Below are 16230 nucleotides of genomic sequence, written 5' to 3' on the forward strand. Positions count from 1 at the left end.
GGTACATAGGATTTCAATAGAAGATTTATATTAACCAGCTTCACTGCCATTACCTCACTATTAATAGAGGTGTTTTGCTGCTTCATAGTTAATCACTGTAGACTTTGTAATTTTAGGTAAAGAAAAATATCAGTGTTTTCACATGGTACTATTCTCAGAAATGTCAAACATGTTTGTGTAGCCCTTCACATGTATTGTTTTACTGTCTAAAGAATTCATGCAATACCTGAAATTTGTGGAACGTTGTTTTTGTTAGAGTGAAAATGTTAGGCCATTGAGGCAAGAAGACTAATGTATGGGACATTTAAGAAAAAAAATCCTGTAATCGGAAATGATCCAGATGAATGCACAGGGGAGAAACATGGGAAAGAAAAATATTGACAGAAAAAAAAAAAAAAAGAAAGCTGAGCACCGAAGAATTGATGCTTTTGAACTGTGGTGTTGGAGAAGACTCTTGAGAGTCCCTTAGACTGCAAGGAGATCAAATCAGACAATACCAAAGGAAATCAGTCCTGAATATTCATTGAAAGGACTGATGCTGAAACTGAAGCTCCAATACTTTGGCCACCTGATGTGAAGAACTGAGTTATTGGAAAAGACCCTGACGCTGGGAAAGACTGAAGGCAGGAGGAGAAGGAGACGACAGAGGATGAGAAGATTGGATGGCATCACTGACTGAATGGACATGAGTTGGAGTAGGACTGGGAGCTGGTGATGGACAGGGAAGCCTGGCGTGCTGCAGTCCATGGGGTCACAGAGTCAGACACGACTGAGCGAATGAAGTGAAGGTAGAGAATGGGACTCACTGTACCAGCCTTAGACCATTTGCCTCTAGATTTTGTGTTACATAAGATAAAAATAATTCCCTACCTCGTTTAGACTGCTGCCTTCCAGATCCATTCCTAAGACAGATTTCATGTATAATTATTACTCTTTTCACAATAAGCAACTTATATGTATTCATTTAATCTTCATGACCCTTCAAGACATGTTTGTGCTCATTTGACAGATGAGGAAATTGAGAGCCAGACATGAATCATTCAAATTAACTTCATAATTTTTTTTCATTTTTTTTATTAGTTGGATAACTTCATAATTTAAAGTTAGCCCATTATGAACCACTACACTATGTTGTCTCTTTCACGTGCTTTTCCAGGTTCATCTTCCTTAGTGAGTTCCCTTGGTGAGCTCAGGCACTGATTCTTTGCACCAAAAGCTCTTCTGGAGCCACATCTGGGTTCAGAGTTGTTGTAGGGGGCTGAGGTGGTAGTAAATAGTTCACACTGTTGAATCAGATTATCTAGACTCAACTCTCAGCAGGACTAAAGCTATCTCTATGACTTTGGTCAAGATGCTTAAACTTTCAAAGCCTGTATTCTTACCTTTCAAATGGGACAACAATTGTGCTGGGGATATCAATATCAAGGCTGTTGCAAGAATTATTTAATACATGTTAACCAATGAAAATGGTGTTTGATCATGGTAGGCATGCAACAAGAAGACATTCACTGCTTTCATTAATATACAGTCCTGACTTTAAGTAGCTTATACAAATTAGGTCATGGTTTCTTCAGTAAGAGCCAAAGGACCATTGACCTTCACCAGCAACTGGAAATAAGAGTTTTAGTAATTTCTGATTGCTACACTGTGTCAATGTTGAAGTAAAACCCAAATTCCAGAGAGAAAAAAGAGAGAAGGGGAAAAAGCTAATAATTCATAAGGCAAAGAAAAGTGTTTTATCTACACAAGTGGGTGAACATCTGATGGCTTTATAAAACTAGACAATTCCAAGAATCCTGTGGAAGCTTGTTAACTCTTAGATGACAAAGCTAGAAAATAACTGGAGAGCACAGAAGCTCAGTTTTGAGACTGAATGCCATTGAACAGTCAATGAAGTGTAAAAATACAGAGAGACCAGGAGAACAGTGATACAGGGGGAATGGAAGTCTAGCTGAAGACAATGCAATCAGTCTTCTGCTCAAGGTGTAGGGCAGCGATGGAGACAGAGACCTTTCTATTAAGGAAGAATGTATTAAAGACATCTGGTGGCAGAACTGATGGTAAGAAAACACTCAAAGAGAAAGTGGCGAATAATGGGGAAAAAACACCTGAGGTCCAACTCTGTAACCTTTCAGTTTACATGTGATGTAACATTTTAAACACAAAGACAACTGAAAGAATAATGCTATTTTTAGTGATCCTTACCATCACTTACAAATGGAAATGATTTATAATGGAACAGAATTTTGGAAAAGATTCAAAATAAGAGAAGGAAACAGCTAAGGATCAAGATTCTAAATCACCGTTTACTGACACTCGACACAAGCTGACAGTTTTACAAGGGATGAGCCCATCAAGGACATGTTGATCTCTGAAAAACTTTTTTTTTGTTCTATGGATTCTTTTCCTTCAAAAATTATTATAAAACATTAAAATATTCTCCAGAGATAACCACCTGAATATGATATTTCTATGGATTATTTATCATCCAATGAAGGGTAAGAGGTCTATTACCCTAAACTCCCACAAGGTACAGATATACTGAGAATTAAATGACTATTTTCTTACAGATGAAAAATTACAAAACCATAAGCTTATCTTTGAATAAAGAAGCTTGGCTTACCTTCTAATTCTTAAGAAATTACAGTATAAAATAAAATGACATAAAGCAATTATTGTGTATGCTTCATTTTGTTTATTCTTTCTTCCTCTTCCCTCAACCATAGTCCTGGGAGATTGGTAGACTTTCCACTTGGTATTTCCATCCTCTAAAGTGTCCAAATGGTCATCACCAACTGGCCTTATCTTTTTGTATCATCATTACCTGATAGCTTCCTCTTCATACACACTTTTAAAATCCCCATCACCTCTGCTACAGCTAGATGACTTCCACTTCTTTTTACCAGATCTCCTGTGAATACAGCCTTTACTTTTAGGTACTAAGGCTTATAAATCTCAATAGTACTACCTGAGGAAAAAACCTGATGCAAAGAACAGACTCACTGGAAGACCCTGCTGCTGGGAAAAATTGAAGGCAGGAGGACAAGGGGATGACAGAGAATGAGATGGTTGGATGGCATCACTGACTCAATGGACATGAGTTTGAACAAACTGCAGGAGATGGTGGAGGACAGGGAAGCCTGGTGTGCTGCAGTCCATGGGGGTCACAAAGAGTTGGACAAGACTGAGCGACTGAAAAACAACAACGACAAAGGTAAAAACAACAACGACAAAGGTAAAAACAGGCCTGGCCAAGGAAACATTAGATAAGAAGGTTTACTGCTTAAAAGATTAACCATGAATATCATGATACTTTGTATATAGAATATTACAGATAGAATCAGTGGACTGAGCAAAGAATGAGTCAGCCATTTAAAATAATCATTCAAAGCCCCATATCTCATTTGGAAAAGAAACTGTAGAACTTATATCAGTTGGCAAGTTGCTCCGAGCCCCACACGACTAGCCTGCTTATTTTGTCAAATATTACTCCAAAAGGTTAGACTACATCTTTCTAAACAAGGGCATGTCCAATTATTTCCAAATGGCAGAAATAGTCCAAAGTACCATTTTATTAACTGTTTATAAAAGGTAAACATTTCTGGTTTTCAGAGAGAAGGCATCATACCCTTGCCTGCCCTTTCCTTTGCCTGAAAACCACACTGAGAAGCCCATGAAAACAACTTCACAGATGGGAGAAGATCAAACTCCAGGGCCTTAGGGGGAAGACAGACAAGAAGGCAGAAGCTGATTCACCCCTTAAAGCCCGACTCTGAGGGAAGTCCATTACCACCTAAGAATTATTTACCAAGCCAAAGGTCAGTGGTGATGGGAGAATAAAATATTTTTCAGGCAAAATATTTAGAGATTGCATTCTTTCTCATAAAGCTACTGGAGGATATTCTCCAGCAAAGTATTGGTGTAAAGCAGAAAACAGGGACTCCAATAGAGAAAAGAAGCAAAGGGCTTCCTAGGACCTGTGAAAGAAGGGAAGCCGCAGGATGAAAGCTGGCAGCTGATCTGACAAGTGAGCCATCAACACTCAAGAGGGGAAGACAGAAGCCTTAGGAGGGAAGGGTCCAGAAAAACACTGAAGCCAGTTTATTGCCCAACCCAGTGTTTCTTGGAGAAAAATTATATAATGAGACCTTTCTCAAAGATCTCAGGAAGTAGTGGGAGATGGAGACACAGGTTCAAACGTCTGTGTGTAAATTTTAGAAACTAATAAAAATAAAACCAAAAAGGTTTGCAAAAAGGAAACACAACCACTGCAGATAACTTGGAAGAGCAAGAAATATTTCCGGTCTTTATGGTGAAGACCCTGAAGAGAGATTTAAGCCACCTGTTAGGAAGGTTTGTAGAGGAAAGATGTGCCAGGAGGGCCGAGATGACTGACCATCTACCGTAAGTGAAAATCAATACATGTTTAGAATGGATGAATCAAGAGGACCCAGAGCATACATACTTACTAATGGAGAAGGCAAATACCGATGTGAACTGCTGAAAGTACGTAGAATGATTGCTTCTGGGGAGAGACAGAGAGAGAAGTTCAGGAAACTGATGCTTTTTCATCTGAATCTTTTAGTATTATTTGACTTTTTAAACTAGGTGCACACATTACTCCTCTACAAAATGTAAATTCTTTTAACCACCAATGATCCATATTAAAAGCCTTTCTTACAATACATTAAAAAAAAAAAACCTTCTTAATGACTGCATCTGAATTCAGAGAAAACTAGCATGAATATTAAAAGCATACGTTTGGGGAGTGGAAAAGGTAGATGAAATAAATCTGGATAGCTTTAACTGCTGTTTAAATTATCTTGAGATTAAATTTGGTAACTTAGCAAATTAAACACTGATACCAAAAAAAAAAAAACCCTCTCATTTCCTATTCATGGCTTCAGTAAGATACATTTCCTATTTCTGACTTGACTTTCTAATTAAAGAAAAAACCTTCTAATAAAATATTGATAAAATGTCATTCTCTTACAAATATCACTCAAGGGGAATCAAAAAATGTTTAGTGAATATCATGGTGAATATTAATTCATTTGATCCTAAGAATGAGTCCTAGAACCCTTTTCAAAACATTAAGCTGCATGTCCAGAGCAAACACTGGTGGGTTCTTTTGCCAAGTAAGTCACGGGTAACTGTGTATGAAACAGCCTTCCTGATGTCCTGATATAGAAATGCCCCCTGGTGTACATGGCTCCTCCAAGCCCTTCTTCCTGCACTGGTAAAAGTGGCCTGCTTTGCCAGACACAGTATCTGTGCAGCCATCTTTTGACTTTTTTACCCTCCTACTAAAGCGCAAGCTCTTTGAGGACTGTGGCCACATCATTGACTTTTCACTGCTCCAAGCGAGACGTGATATCCAGCAGTTTCCAATAAATATCTAATGCATCAATGTAGAAACCAGTGAGTGAATTGAATCAGTTCTAATGAGATGGGTGAAACTGGAGCCCATTATACAGAGCGAAGTAAGCCAGAAAGATAAAGACCATTACAGTGTACTAACACATATATATGGAATTTAGAAAGATGGTAACGATAACCCTATATGCAAAACAGAAAAAGAGACTCAGATGTATAGAACAGACTTGTGGACTCTGTGGGAGAAGGCGAGGGTGGGATGTTTCAAGAGAACAGCATCGAAACATGTATATCTAGGGTGAAACAGATCACCAGCCCAGGTTGGATGCATGAGACAAGTGCTCGGGCCTGGTGCACTGGGAAGACCCAGAGGGATGGGGTGGAGAGGGAGGTGGGAGGGGGGACTGGGATGGGGAATACATGTAAATCCATGGCTAATTCATTTCAATGTATGACAAAAACCACTGCAATGTTGTAAAGTAATTAGCCTCCAACTAATAAAAATAAATGAAAAAAAAAAAAGAAAAAAAAAAAAGAAACTAGTGAGTGAATCAGTATCAGACTCTTGTTCAGCCTCTTTTAAAAATGTTAATGAGATCTACATTTTTAAAAAGAAAAAGGATAAACTGCATATGTGGAATTACTAGTGCATTTTTGCATACCACTTTAAATAAGAGGATACTTACCGAAAAAGTCTGCCTGCCCTTTGTGCTTCTGTCATGTATCTGTAAAAGAAAGATCTGTAAAAGATCTGTAAAAGAAAGGTCAATGAAAAATAGCTTCAGACTTCACTTACTTTTCAGAATGTATTAATTCCTTTTAAAAAGAAATTAAAACATACCTGTTAATCATTACTTCCACAGCCAAGAAATATAATATGAATTTACCACTAGGTATCAGAACACCAGAACTTACAGGAAAAAAGAAATAATTATTATAGTGAGAACGGTGATTATTTTAAGACACATGCATCAATAACATTCTATAGCAAATTCCACATGCCTTAGCTTTATAAATGCGTGTTTTGAGAGATCAGCTATATTACATACATAAGATATGGCTACATTTAGTCAAATTACACCACACACTTTTTGCATTGCAATAGGTGCCTGAATCAAAAAATAATCTCTAAATGGTGTGACCACATCACAAATTTCCAACAAGTAATAGTACCAAAGATGTAACTTGCAACTGTGGGAAGTGCGGGCATAAAGATCACCTAGACAGCTTTTTCAAATTACCTTCCTCCTTCCGACTCTCTTGCTGCCTTTGGACTTGTTTTCCCTGCTTCAACCACCAACTAGGAGGACATGGCCTCCCAGTTGAGATTCACTTCTAGACTGAGCCACAGTTACTGACTGGAATAGGTCCTATACTTCCCATACACTGTGGAGAAAGCAACACACATACAAAGATTACTTAAGTTTTTCAAGCATGGCTGGTTTTAGTGAAGGTAAATAATCCTAACTGAAAAACCAATTTGACTAGTTGGCTGTGACTGCCTGAAATAAGATAGATTTGAAGATCCTTTTTGGTCTCAAATACAGATGCAATGACTGCTGAGGTGGAGGTGGGTAGGGCTGCAGCAAACGTGGGATGAATGCTCTCTCCTCTTCTAGATCAGCTTGAAAAGTTCAATCAAGTAGAAATCAGATTACAGACTCTGTAACAGTGAATGCTTTGGATTTCTTAAAGAAACAATGTACCCTGGAAGATGAGATGGCAGAAGCAGAACAACACATGCTTTTAATGTGGGCCCTGCCAATAATGAGGTATGTGACCTAAAGGTCTCCAGACCCATTTCCTCATCTTAACAGAAGAGCTCCTCACTGGTCAATTAGTCACTCAGTCATGTCCAACTCTTGTGCAACCCCATAGACTGTAACCTTAGCTTGCCAGGTTCTTCTGTCCATAGAATTCTCGAAGAATACTGGGATGGGTTGCCATTCTTCAGGGGATCTTCCTGACCCAGGGATCGAACCCGTCTCCTGCATTGTAGGCAGGTTCTTTACCATCTGAGCTACCAGTGGAACTCCCTCACTGTGCAAGGTGATCCATAAGATCTCTCCCAAAAAGCCTAAAATTCCTTTTCCTCTTTTTCCTTTTAGCTTCTAACCTGTAAGAGCTGGGGTGTTCTGAACCTTACATGTAAAGCTTCATTAACTCATGAAAATTGCAGCAATCAACTAAGGCTCACTTTTTAATTTTTATATTTTAAGCATAACTGTAAGTCTTAATTTAAATAGGTAGGGTGTGCAATGAATTTTATAGAGATGAAAATGATAGTGATTTAGCTTGACATTTTAAAGAAATCCTCTCCCTTTCCCCAGGACCAAAATGTTTACATAAATATGTATATATATGACCAACCTAGACAGGATATTAAAAAGCACAGATATTACTTTGTCAACAAAGGTCCATCTAGTCAAGGCTATGGTTTTTCCAGTGGTCATGTACAAGTGTGAGAGTTGGACTATATAAAGAAAGCTGAGCACAGAATTGATGCTTTTGAACTGTGGTGTTGGAGAAGACTCTTGAGAGTTCCTTGGACAGCAAGGAGATCCAACCAGTCCATCTTAAAGGAGATCACACCTGGGTATTCATGGGAAGGACTGATGTTGAAGCTGAAACTCCAATACTCTAGCCACTTGATGCGAAGAGCTGGCTCATTGGAAAACACCCTGATGCTGGGAAAGATTGAGGGCAAGAGGAGACGGGGACGACAGGATGAGATGGCTGGATGGCACCACCGACTCAATGGACATGGGTTTGGATGGACTCCGGGAGTTGGTGATGGACAGAGAGGCCTGGCGTGCTGCAGTTCATGGGGTCGCAGAGTTGGACACAACTGAGCGACTGAACTGAACTATACAGCTTTATCTGTAATAGTGAAGTCACTCAGTCATGTCCGACTCTTTGTGACCCCATGGACTGTAGCCTACAATGCTCCTCTGTCCATGGAATTTTCCAGGCAAGAGTACTGGAGTGGGGTGCCATTTCCATCTCCAATCTATGTAATAGAAATAACTCAAATATTCAATAGCATGAATTTGATAAAATTATAACATGTTTTTAGTAGGCAACTATACAACTATAGGAAATTACATATAAAAATATTTAATCACATGGGAAAATATGATAAGTATATTTATGATTTAAATCCTTAGTTATAAAAGCTGTATGTGTGTATGTGCTTGAAAAGAAAAGAATGTTAATAATCGTGCTCCTGAGTTGTGGACTAACTCAATATTCCCAGGGCCCAAGTAAACAAATAAAGTGGAAGTGGAGAGGCAGGAGAGTAAGGAATGATGGAGGCTGTGGAAAACTGAAGCACTCAAGCCCTTTCAATAGCGTTCAATCTATTTTTTTTTTTTTTTTTTTTACATTATGAAAGCCCAAAACCAATTTGTCAGCTTACGGCTCCTGAATCTGGCTACTACTGTCTTCCTTGTGTTTTTATACTTTGCAAATTTTCTACAGTAATTATGTAATATTTCTGTAAGAACTTGAAAACTTGAAGGTAGTCACATTGGTAAAATTCAGAAAAAGACCTATATATTTCACTGATGGAAGAATATTCTGGCACTATTATTTTAGCGGCAGGCAACGGAGAGTGATTTTGAAGATTCTGTAGTATTAATAATGAAAATATGAGTTTCTCAAATTATTAACTAAAGGAGAACAAAAAATCAATTTTCTTTTTTAAAGAGATGTGTAAAGATTGGGCTTCCCAGGAGGTGCTAGTGGTAAAGAATCCACTTGCCAATGCAGGAGACACAAGAGACATGAGCTCAATCTCTGGGTTGGGGAGATCCCCTGGAGGAGGAAATGGCAACCCACTCCAGTATTCTTGCCTGGAGAATCCCCATGGACAGAGCTTGGCAGGCTCCAGTTCATAGGGTCACAAAGTTGGATGAGACTGAGCTCAAAATGTAAGGTTACCCCAAAGTCATACACAAGGACTGAGGTGCCCAGAAAGTACTGTGACACAAAGCTGACGGGAAAGGTTTGGCCAGTGCTTTCTAAGATGTGTATAGGAAGTATGGAACCTAAGCAATCTTGCTAACCAAAGCATAATACACACAATTCAGGGAATGAAAGCTAAATAAAATTTTACCTGAATGGGCAGGAGAAGCTACATAGCTGGGGAAGCTTCACTCACAGCTGGGGAGAGAAGCCAGAGGAGAGAAATAAGCCAGGGAAGCCGGGTCCTGGATGCTGTGAAGGCTAACATCAGTTAAAGTGAAGACAGCACAGGCAGCAGTTAAGCTAGAGTTGATGACGATGGCCAGAAGGATTCAGGACCAGGACGACCAAGACCAGGACCAACCGACTTCTCAACGAGCTGCTTTTAGAGATGTCTCTGATCCATCTGCTCACATAGGAATGAAAAGTGATCCTGTGAGTGCCGGCATGGTGCTCAGTGGTTTCATCCACCTTGACATTCCATGGGTGAGAGACTTTCCCACCTTTGTAATTGTAGACACAGGTGAACTAAACTAGTAAAGATATGGTAAACAAGTCCAACTGACTTTAAAGCCTGTGCAGGAGGCATGCCCTTCCCGGGTCTTTAATCCAATCTTCATGCCTGCCATTAGGCTCACTGACCCTTCTCAGAATGGCCTGCACAGGCAAACTGGAGCACTGTGGTCAAAGTAATCCTTATGTAAGCTAGGGTGTTAGTCACAAACCAGGTCAGAGTCTGAAGTGTCCAGTGTTTCCCCCACTTCTCCCACATCACCATTCTAATAGAAACTTCCAGGTATCAAAAGTTGCGTTTCCATATACCAAAAACAAGGTACCAGGAATAGAAGAAAACAGTCTAATTTACAACTGCATAAGGAGAATAAAACACCTAAGAATAAATTTAACCAGGCGGTGAGACCGGTACTTTAAAAGAATTTGAAGACAACATAATTAAATGGAAAAATATACCTTGCCCATAGATTTGAAGAATAAACATTGTTAAAATGTTCATACTACCCCAGGCAATGTACAATCAATCCCTATCAAAATACCCATGGCATTTTTCACAGAACTAGAACAAAGAATCCTAAAATTTGTATGGAACCACAAAAGAACCAAATAGCCAAAACAACCTTGAGAAAGAATAAAGCTGGAGGCATCATACTGCCTGATTTCAAAACATACTAGCCCAGAAATAACCATGCATATATGGTCAATTAATCTATGGTAAGAGGCAAGAATATACAACGGAGAAAAGACAATTTCCTCAATAAAGATACTGGGCTCAGCACATCTTTATTACTCAAAATAGGAACCAGTAAAAGCAACACATTTTTGCCAGTGAGAAATAAGTATTTCTGTAACATAAAAATTTGTGCTTTGGGATTCAACAAACTCTTGGAAAGCGTTTTCTGCCTCCTGCTCATTGTGGAAGCATTTTCCCTGCAAAATGTTATCAAGATGCTTGAAGAAGTGGTAGTTGGTTGGCAAATGGTCAGGTGAATATGGTGGATGAGGCAAAACTTCATAGCCCAATTTGTTCAACTTTTGAAGTGATGGCTGTACAACATGTGGTCAGGCGTTGTCCTGAAGAATTAGGCCTATTCTGTTGATCAATGTTGGCTGCAGGCCTTGCAGTTTCTGGTGCACCTCATCAATTTGCTGAGCATACTTCTAAGATGTAATGTTTTCGCCAGGATTCAGAAAGCTGTAGTGAATCAGACCAGCAGCAGACCACCAAACAGTGACCATGACCTTTTCCTGGTGCAAGTTCGGCTTTGGGAAGTGTTTTGGAGGTTCTCCTCAGTCTAACCACCGATCTGGTCATCATCAGTTGTATAAAATCCACTTTTCATGGCGCATCACAATCTGAGAAATGGGTTCATTGTTGTATAGAGTAAAAGGCAACATTTCAAAATGACAATCTTTTTGATTTTCAGTCAGTTCATAAGGCACCTACTTATCGAGCTTTTCCATCTTTCCAATTTGCTTCAAATGCCAAATGACCTTAGAATGGTTGTTCTTTGATACCTTCTAGTATAGCTCTAAGAATATAGCTTTGATGATTGCTCTCATTTGGTCCTTGCCAACTTCTGATGGCCAGCCACTACCTGGCCATCTTCAAGGCTCTTGTCTCATTTGCAAAGCTTCTTGAACCACCACTGCACTGTACATTTGTTAGCAGCTCCTGGGCCAAATGCATTGTTGATGTTGAGTTGTCTCCACTGCTTTGTGACCCATTTTCAACTCAAATAAGAAAACTGCTCCCATTTGCTTTTTTCTAACATCATTTTCATAGTCTAAAATACATATAAAATACATAGCAAGTAATGTCATTAGCAAAAAAACATAAAGCAAGCAATGCTCATTAAAATGATGTATAACATTTAAGAATGTATTCTAATATCAAACAGCAAGATTCAACAATGCAAAACCACAATTACTTTTGCACCAACCTAGTTTTTAAAAAAAGTGTTGGAGAGAATCAGGAGAAAAAGGAATACTTGTGCTACGTTGGTGGGAATGTAATTGGTGAAAAGTGAAAGCCGCTCAGTCGTGTCAAACTCTTTGCGGCTCCATGGACCAATTCTCCAGGCCAGAACACCGGAGGGGGTAGCTGTTCCCTTCTCCGGGGGATCTTCCCAACCCAGGGATGGAATCCAGGTCTCCCGCATTGCAGGTGGACTCTTTACCAGCTTAGCCACAATGGAAGCCCAAGAATACTGTAGTGGGTAGCCTGTGCCTTCTTCAGGGGAACTTCCCGATCCAGGAATCAAGCCAGGGTCTACCTGCATTGCAGGCGGATTCCTTACCAACGCTATCAGGGAAGCCCTGTAATTGGTGAAGCCACTATAGAAAACAATAGGAAGTTCCCCAAAAAGTTAAAAATAGAACTACCATTATGATCCAGCAATCCTACTTCTGGGTACTTATCTGAAGAAAACAAAAATATTAAACTTGAAAATATATATGCACCCCAATGTTCACTGCAGCATTATTTACAATAACCAAGATACAGAACCTAAGTGCCCATCAATAGATAATGGAAAAAGATGTGACACATATGTACAATGTAAATATACAATATTAACAAATTCAGCCATAAAAAAGAATAAAATCTTGTCATTTATGACAACATGGAAGGACCTAAAGGGTATTTTGCTTAATGAAATAAGACAGAAAAATACTATTATTCTATGATTTCACTTCTATGTGGAATCTAAAAAACAAAAATGTAAATATACAATATTAACAAATTCAGCCATAAAAAAGAATAAAATCTTGTCATTTATGACAACATGGAAGGACCTAAAGGGTATTTTGCTAAATGAAATAAGACAGAAAAATACAATTATTCTATGATTTCACTTATATGTGGAATCTAAAAAACAAAACAGAGAAAGACTCACAGATACAGAAATGGTTGCCAGAGGGAAAACGGGTGGGTGGGTTGGGAGTCAGGCAAAATCAATGAAGGAGATTAAGAAATAAAGACTTCTAGTTATAAAAGAAATTTAACACTGGGATGTAATATGCAGCATAGGAAATATAGTCAATAATATTGTAATAACTGTGGTGATAAACAGCAACTAGTTAATAACGTGACCATTTGAAATGTATGTAAGTATTGAATCACTATGATGCACACATGAACCTAATACAATACTCTGTCAATTACATTTCAACTAAAAAAAAAGAACCACAAGGGGATCACTGTGTAATAAATGACACTCTTAATGATGATTCCAAATTACCATTACAGTGTATTCAAAAAATTTTATTTAAGTAATAAAGTACTTACTATACATTTGAAATAGAGTACTCAAAAAGATTAAGCTTTTGTCAGCTGAAAGATTTCCTTACACGTCTTGCTGAGCCTCATTTTTCAACAGTGCAGAATAAGCCCCTTCTACAGAAGGACAGGGATAGGGAAGCACAAACAACTTTAATGGTTCACGGTAATTAAGAAGGAAGCTTGAATCTCTGACTGAAAAATGAAAATAATTACAAGTGTATCTATACAGAAAACACAAGTTTTCAAGAGCTTAACATCAATTAGCTGCTGTCAAAATAAATAGTTAAGGAAACCAAATATAAAAGTGCTTAACAGTGGGGCACAAAATATGACAAAGAGGGAGGACAACCAAGAGAATGAATGAAGGAAAGCGAGATGTAAATATCAGAAGTGTTTTTACAAATAGGGATTCATATCAGAGAAAACAAACACAAATTTGTCTAGGATATGACCAATGAGGCAATAGAAAGCAACCAAAAGTCAGTTATAAATCAAAAATGACAACCAAAATCCCAGGGAGTCTTAAATTATTTAATCCAGACATTATCTAACCCCTCAGAATTGCTTGGTGCTAACTATGCTGTTCATCATTCTCCATTAGAATGAAATGAAAAACACACACATTACTGGTTGAAGAGGGTGTTTCAGAGCTAATTCACCCTTTGAAGGTCAGGATCAGCAGTTTTGTTGTGTTCACATAATACATTTCTTGATATGGAAAAATAACATTGCAAAGAAGAAATTAAAGTAAACTTTATTTTGAAACAATCAGCCAAATTTCAAACTTCAAATAAATGGATCTTAAAATGTTCACAAACTTCAGACTCTCCATATTCTAACCTAATGGTTACCAAAAGGGACAAAGCTGGCAAGTCTCAACAGTAACGCCCTTCCCATGTTTCAATATTATAAGTACATTAAATTTCTAGAAAGACTTATTAAAGAATTCTACTTCTTAGAAAAATGTTTTTAAATGATCCAATCTACCTTGCTGATTCACAAATAAGAACACTCAGACCACAGTAACCTTCCCAGGTCTCCCCATTCTCAGATGAGGTCCTGTCCACTACTTTGTAGCCTTGGCAGTCCTGGAATCATAAGTGAGCCCTTTTCATTGCTACCATTAAACTTAATGTCACAGCCTTTTGTATCATCTGGACAAACTCTGTTCAAAATCAAGTAATTACCAACTTCTGCCCTCCCAGAAACCTAAACATGAAAAACAATTTATGAAGAAAGAAATTAAGACCTATGAAAAAATTATGTTGGGGATATATGTTAAGGTCTACCAGAAATACTGTATTCTAATTCACTTATATTTGACTAAAAATTTGTTAGTCTGGTGAGACTTCCTAAGAAATAGTGAAATTAAAATGTGCTAGAGAAAATGTTCTACACAGATAGATACATATACTATTAACACAGTTACAAGCTGATTATTAATAAGCAAGTATATACAATAAAGTATCATGAGCCCAATGTTGATTTTCACCAAAAAACTGTAATGTGAAGATTTAAATCATGATTTCCTGATTAAAAAACTTTTTTTCTTTTTAGAAAAGGGGGATAAAAATGTACGAACAGACACCCAAGTAAATTATAAGTAACTAAAACACAACGGTAGAAAGCAAAAGAATTTTAACACCTATGGTGGCACATTTAGACCAGGTAAACTATTTTCATTATAATAAAACCAGAATAAATTATTTGACAATATTGTCTACTTACTAAACAAAGGCAAATATTCTTGCTGGTGGCAGGTGTGGATCTCTTTTCATCAAAGAACATTAAAAGCGAGAGACACAATGATACCACTTGTAGATGTAACCAACAGTTCTGATACCATCTCATTAATCTTTGATATCTGATAGCATGAATAATGACTTCCCAGGTTGTGCTAGGGGTAAACAATCTTCCTGCTGATGCAAGAAATGTGGGTTCTATCCTTGGGTCCAGAAGATCCCCTGGAGGAGGCAAATGGCAACCACTCCAGTATTCTTGAGAGGAGAATCCCATGGACAAAGGAGCCTGATGGGCACAGTCCATGGGGTTGCAAAGAGTAGGACATGACTGAGCATCTGAGCACAATGTGAATAGAAAGACATGATGAATCAACACACATGCTAGTTTTAAAAAGAAAAATTCTTTAAAGCAATCTCAGCACTCAGCATCTAAATGGTAAATACAGAATGAATTCCTAATCTGGCAAACAATATATATATATTTTTTAATTCAAGTGTAAAAAGTATATGAATGAGTCTATCTATTTGTAAAAATGTGACTGATGAAAACAGTGCAATCACTAGGTTATCACACTGTGCAAGTTCAGTTGTCAAGAGGCAGCAACTCAAAGGACATCACACAATCTATAAACCAGCTGGAAGTAGCCATCCAGACTTTGCCCTGCCGAACCCTTTCTGGGCGATGATTAGACAAGTCCTCATAGATGATATACTGTGTGCAGAAGTGCTGATCAGAATCAGGTTTGGCATGGTATGCGACTGTATTGATGGTTTGAGTCACATCACTGTCTGGCTTGGGCTTTCTAATGAGGATCTGGCCCCCACCGGCAGCGACAAGCTTAATTAGGTTGTCCTTTGGATGGTGTTTGAAGGTTCCCCCAAAATAGAAGTAACATCCATCAAACAGCTTTGGCAACTGAAAAAAACAAAAAAAAGCTCATTAAAATCAGACAAAAATATTTTAAAACACTGCACATGAAATAAGGGAAATAAAAAGTCACAAGAAGTTAAGAAGGTATTTAATGAGGTGCAAGGACAAGACACACTTCAAGTGAACTCTTTGGGTTAAGTGACTCTCTGGGTTAAGAAAAATACTCATGAAAACAAAGGTCTCCTATCATTTTTCTCCTGAAGACTCTGGCCCTTTTCCCTCTTCTCACATTTTAGGTGTGCTATGAATGTGTGTGTATATGTGTGTGTAGTACACGCACACATTTAAAATCTGTACCTCAAACTTCTTGTGTCAGAATGTTTATTCATACTTGGTAGGACTTAGAGCCTCAAGAATTCCTTCCTACACTATCTAAAATGTGCTTTGAGTATACCAAGCTAAACTTAACTGTAAGGTTC

The 16230-nt window shown here is 38.1% G+C and overlaps 1 protein-coding gene across 1 annotated transcript in view; it reads right to left on the bottom strand.

The window, feature by feature from the left end:
- Nucleotides 1-13876: 13876 nt before the first annotated feature.
- BARD1 (BRCA1 associated RING domain 1) overlaps nt 13877-16230 on the bottom strand; it is an 81787-nt gene continuing 79433 nt past the window's right edge. The window contains exon 11 of the mRNA XM_070458613.1: nt 13877-15796. Within this exon, the coding sequence (XP_070314714.1) occupies nt 15464-15796 (333 nt within the window). The 3' untranslated portion in view covers nt 13877-15463. The remainder of the gene's footprint in view (nt 15797-16230) is intronic.

This window comes from Odocoileus virginianus, chromosome 30, assembly GCF_023699985.2.
Source record: "Odocoileus virginianus isolate 20LAN1187 ecotype Illinois chromosome 30, Ovbor_1.2, whole genome shotgun sequence".
Classification (NCBI taxonomy): Eukaryota; Metazoa; Chordata; class Mammalia; order Artiodactyla; family Cervidae; genus Odocoileus; species Odocoileus virginianus.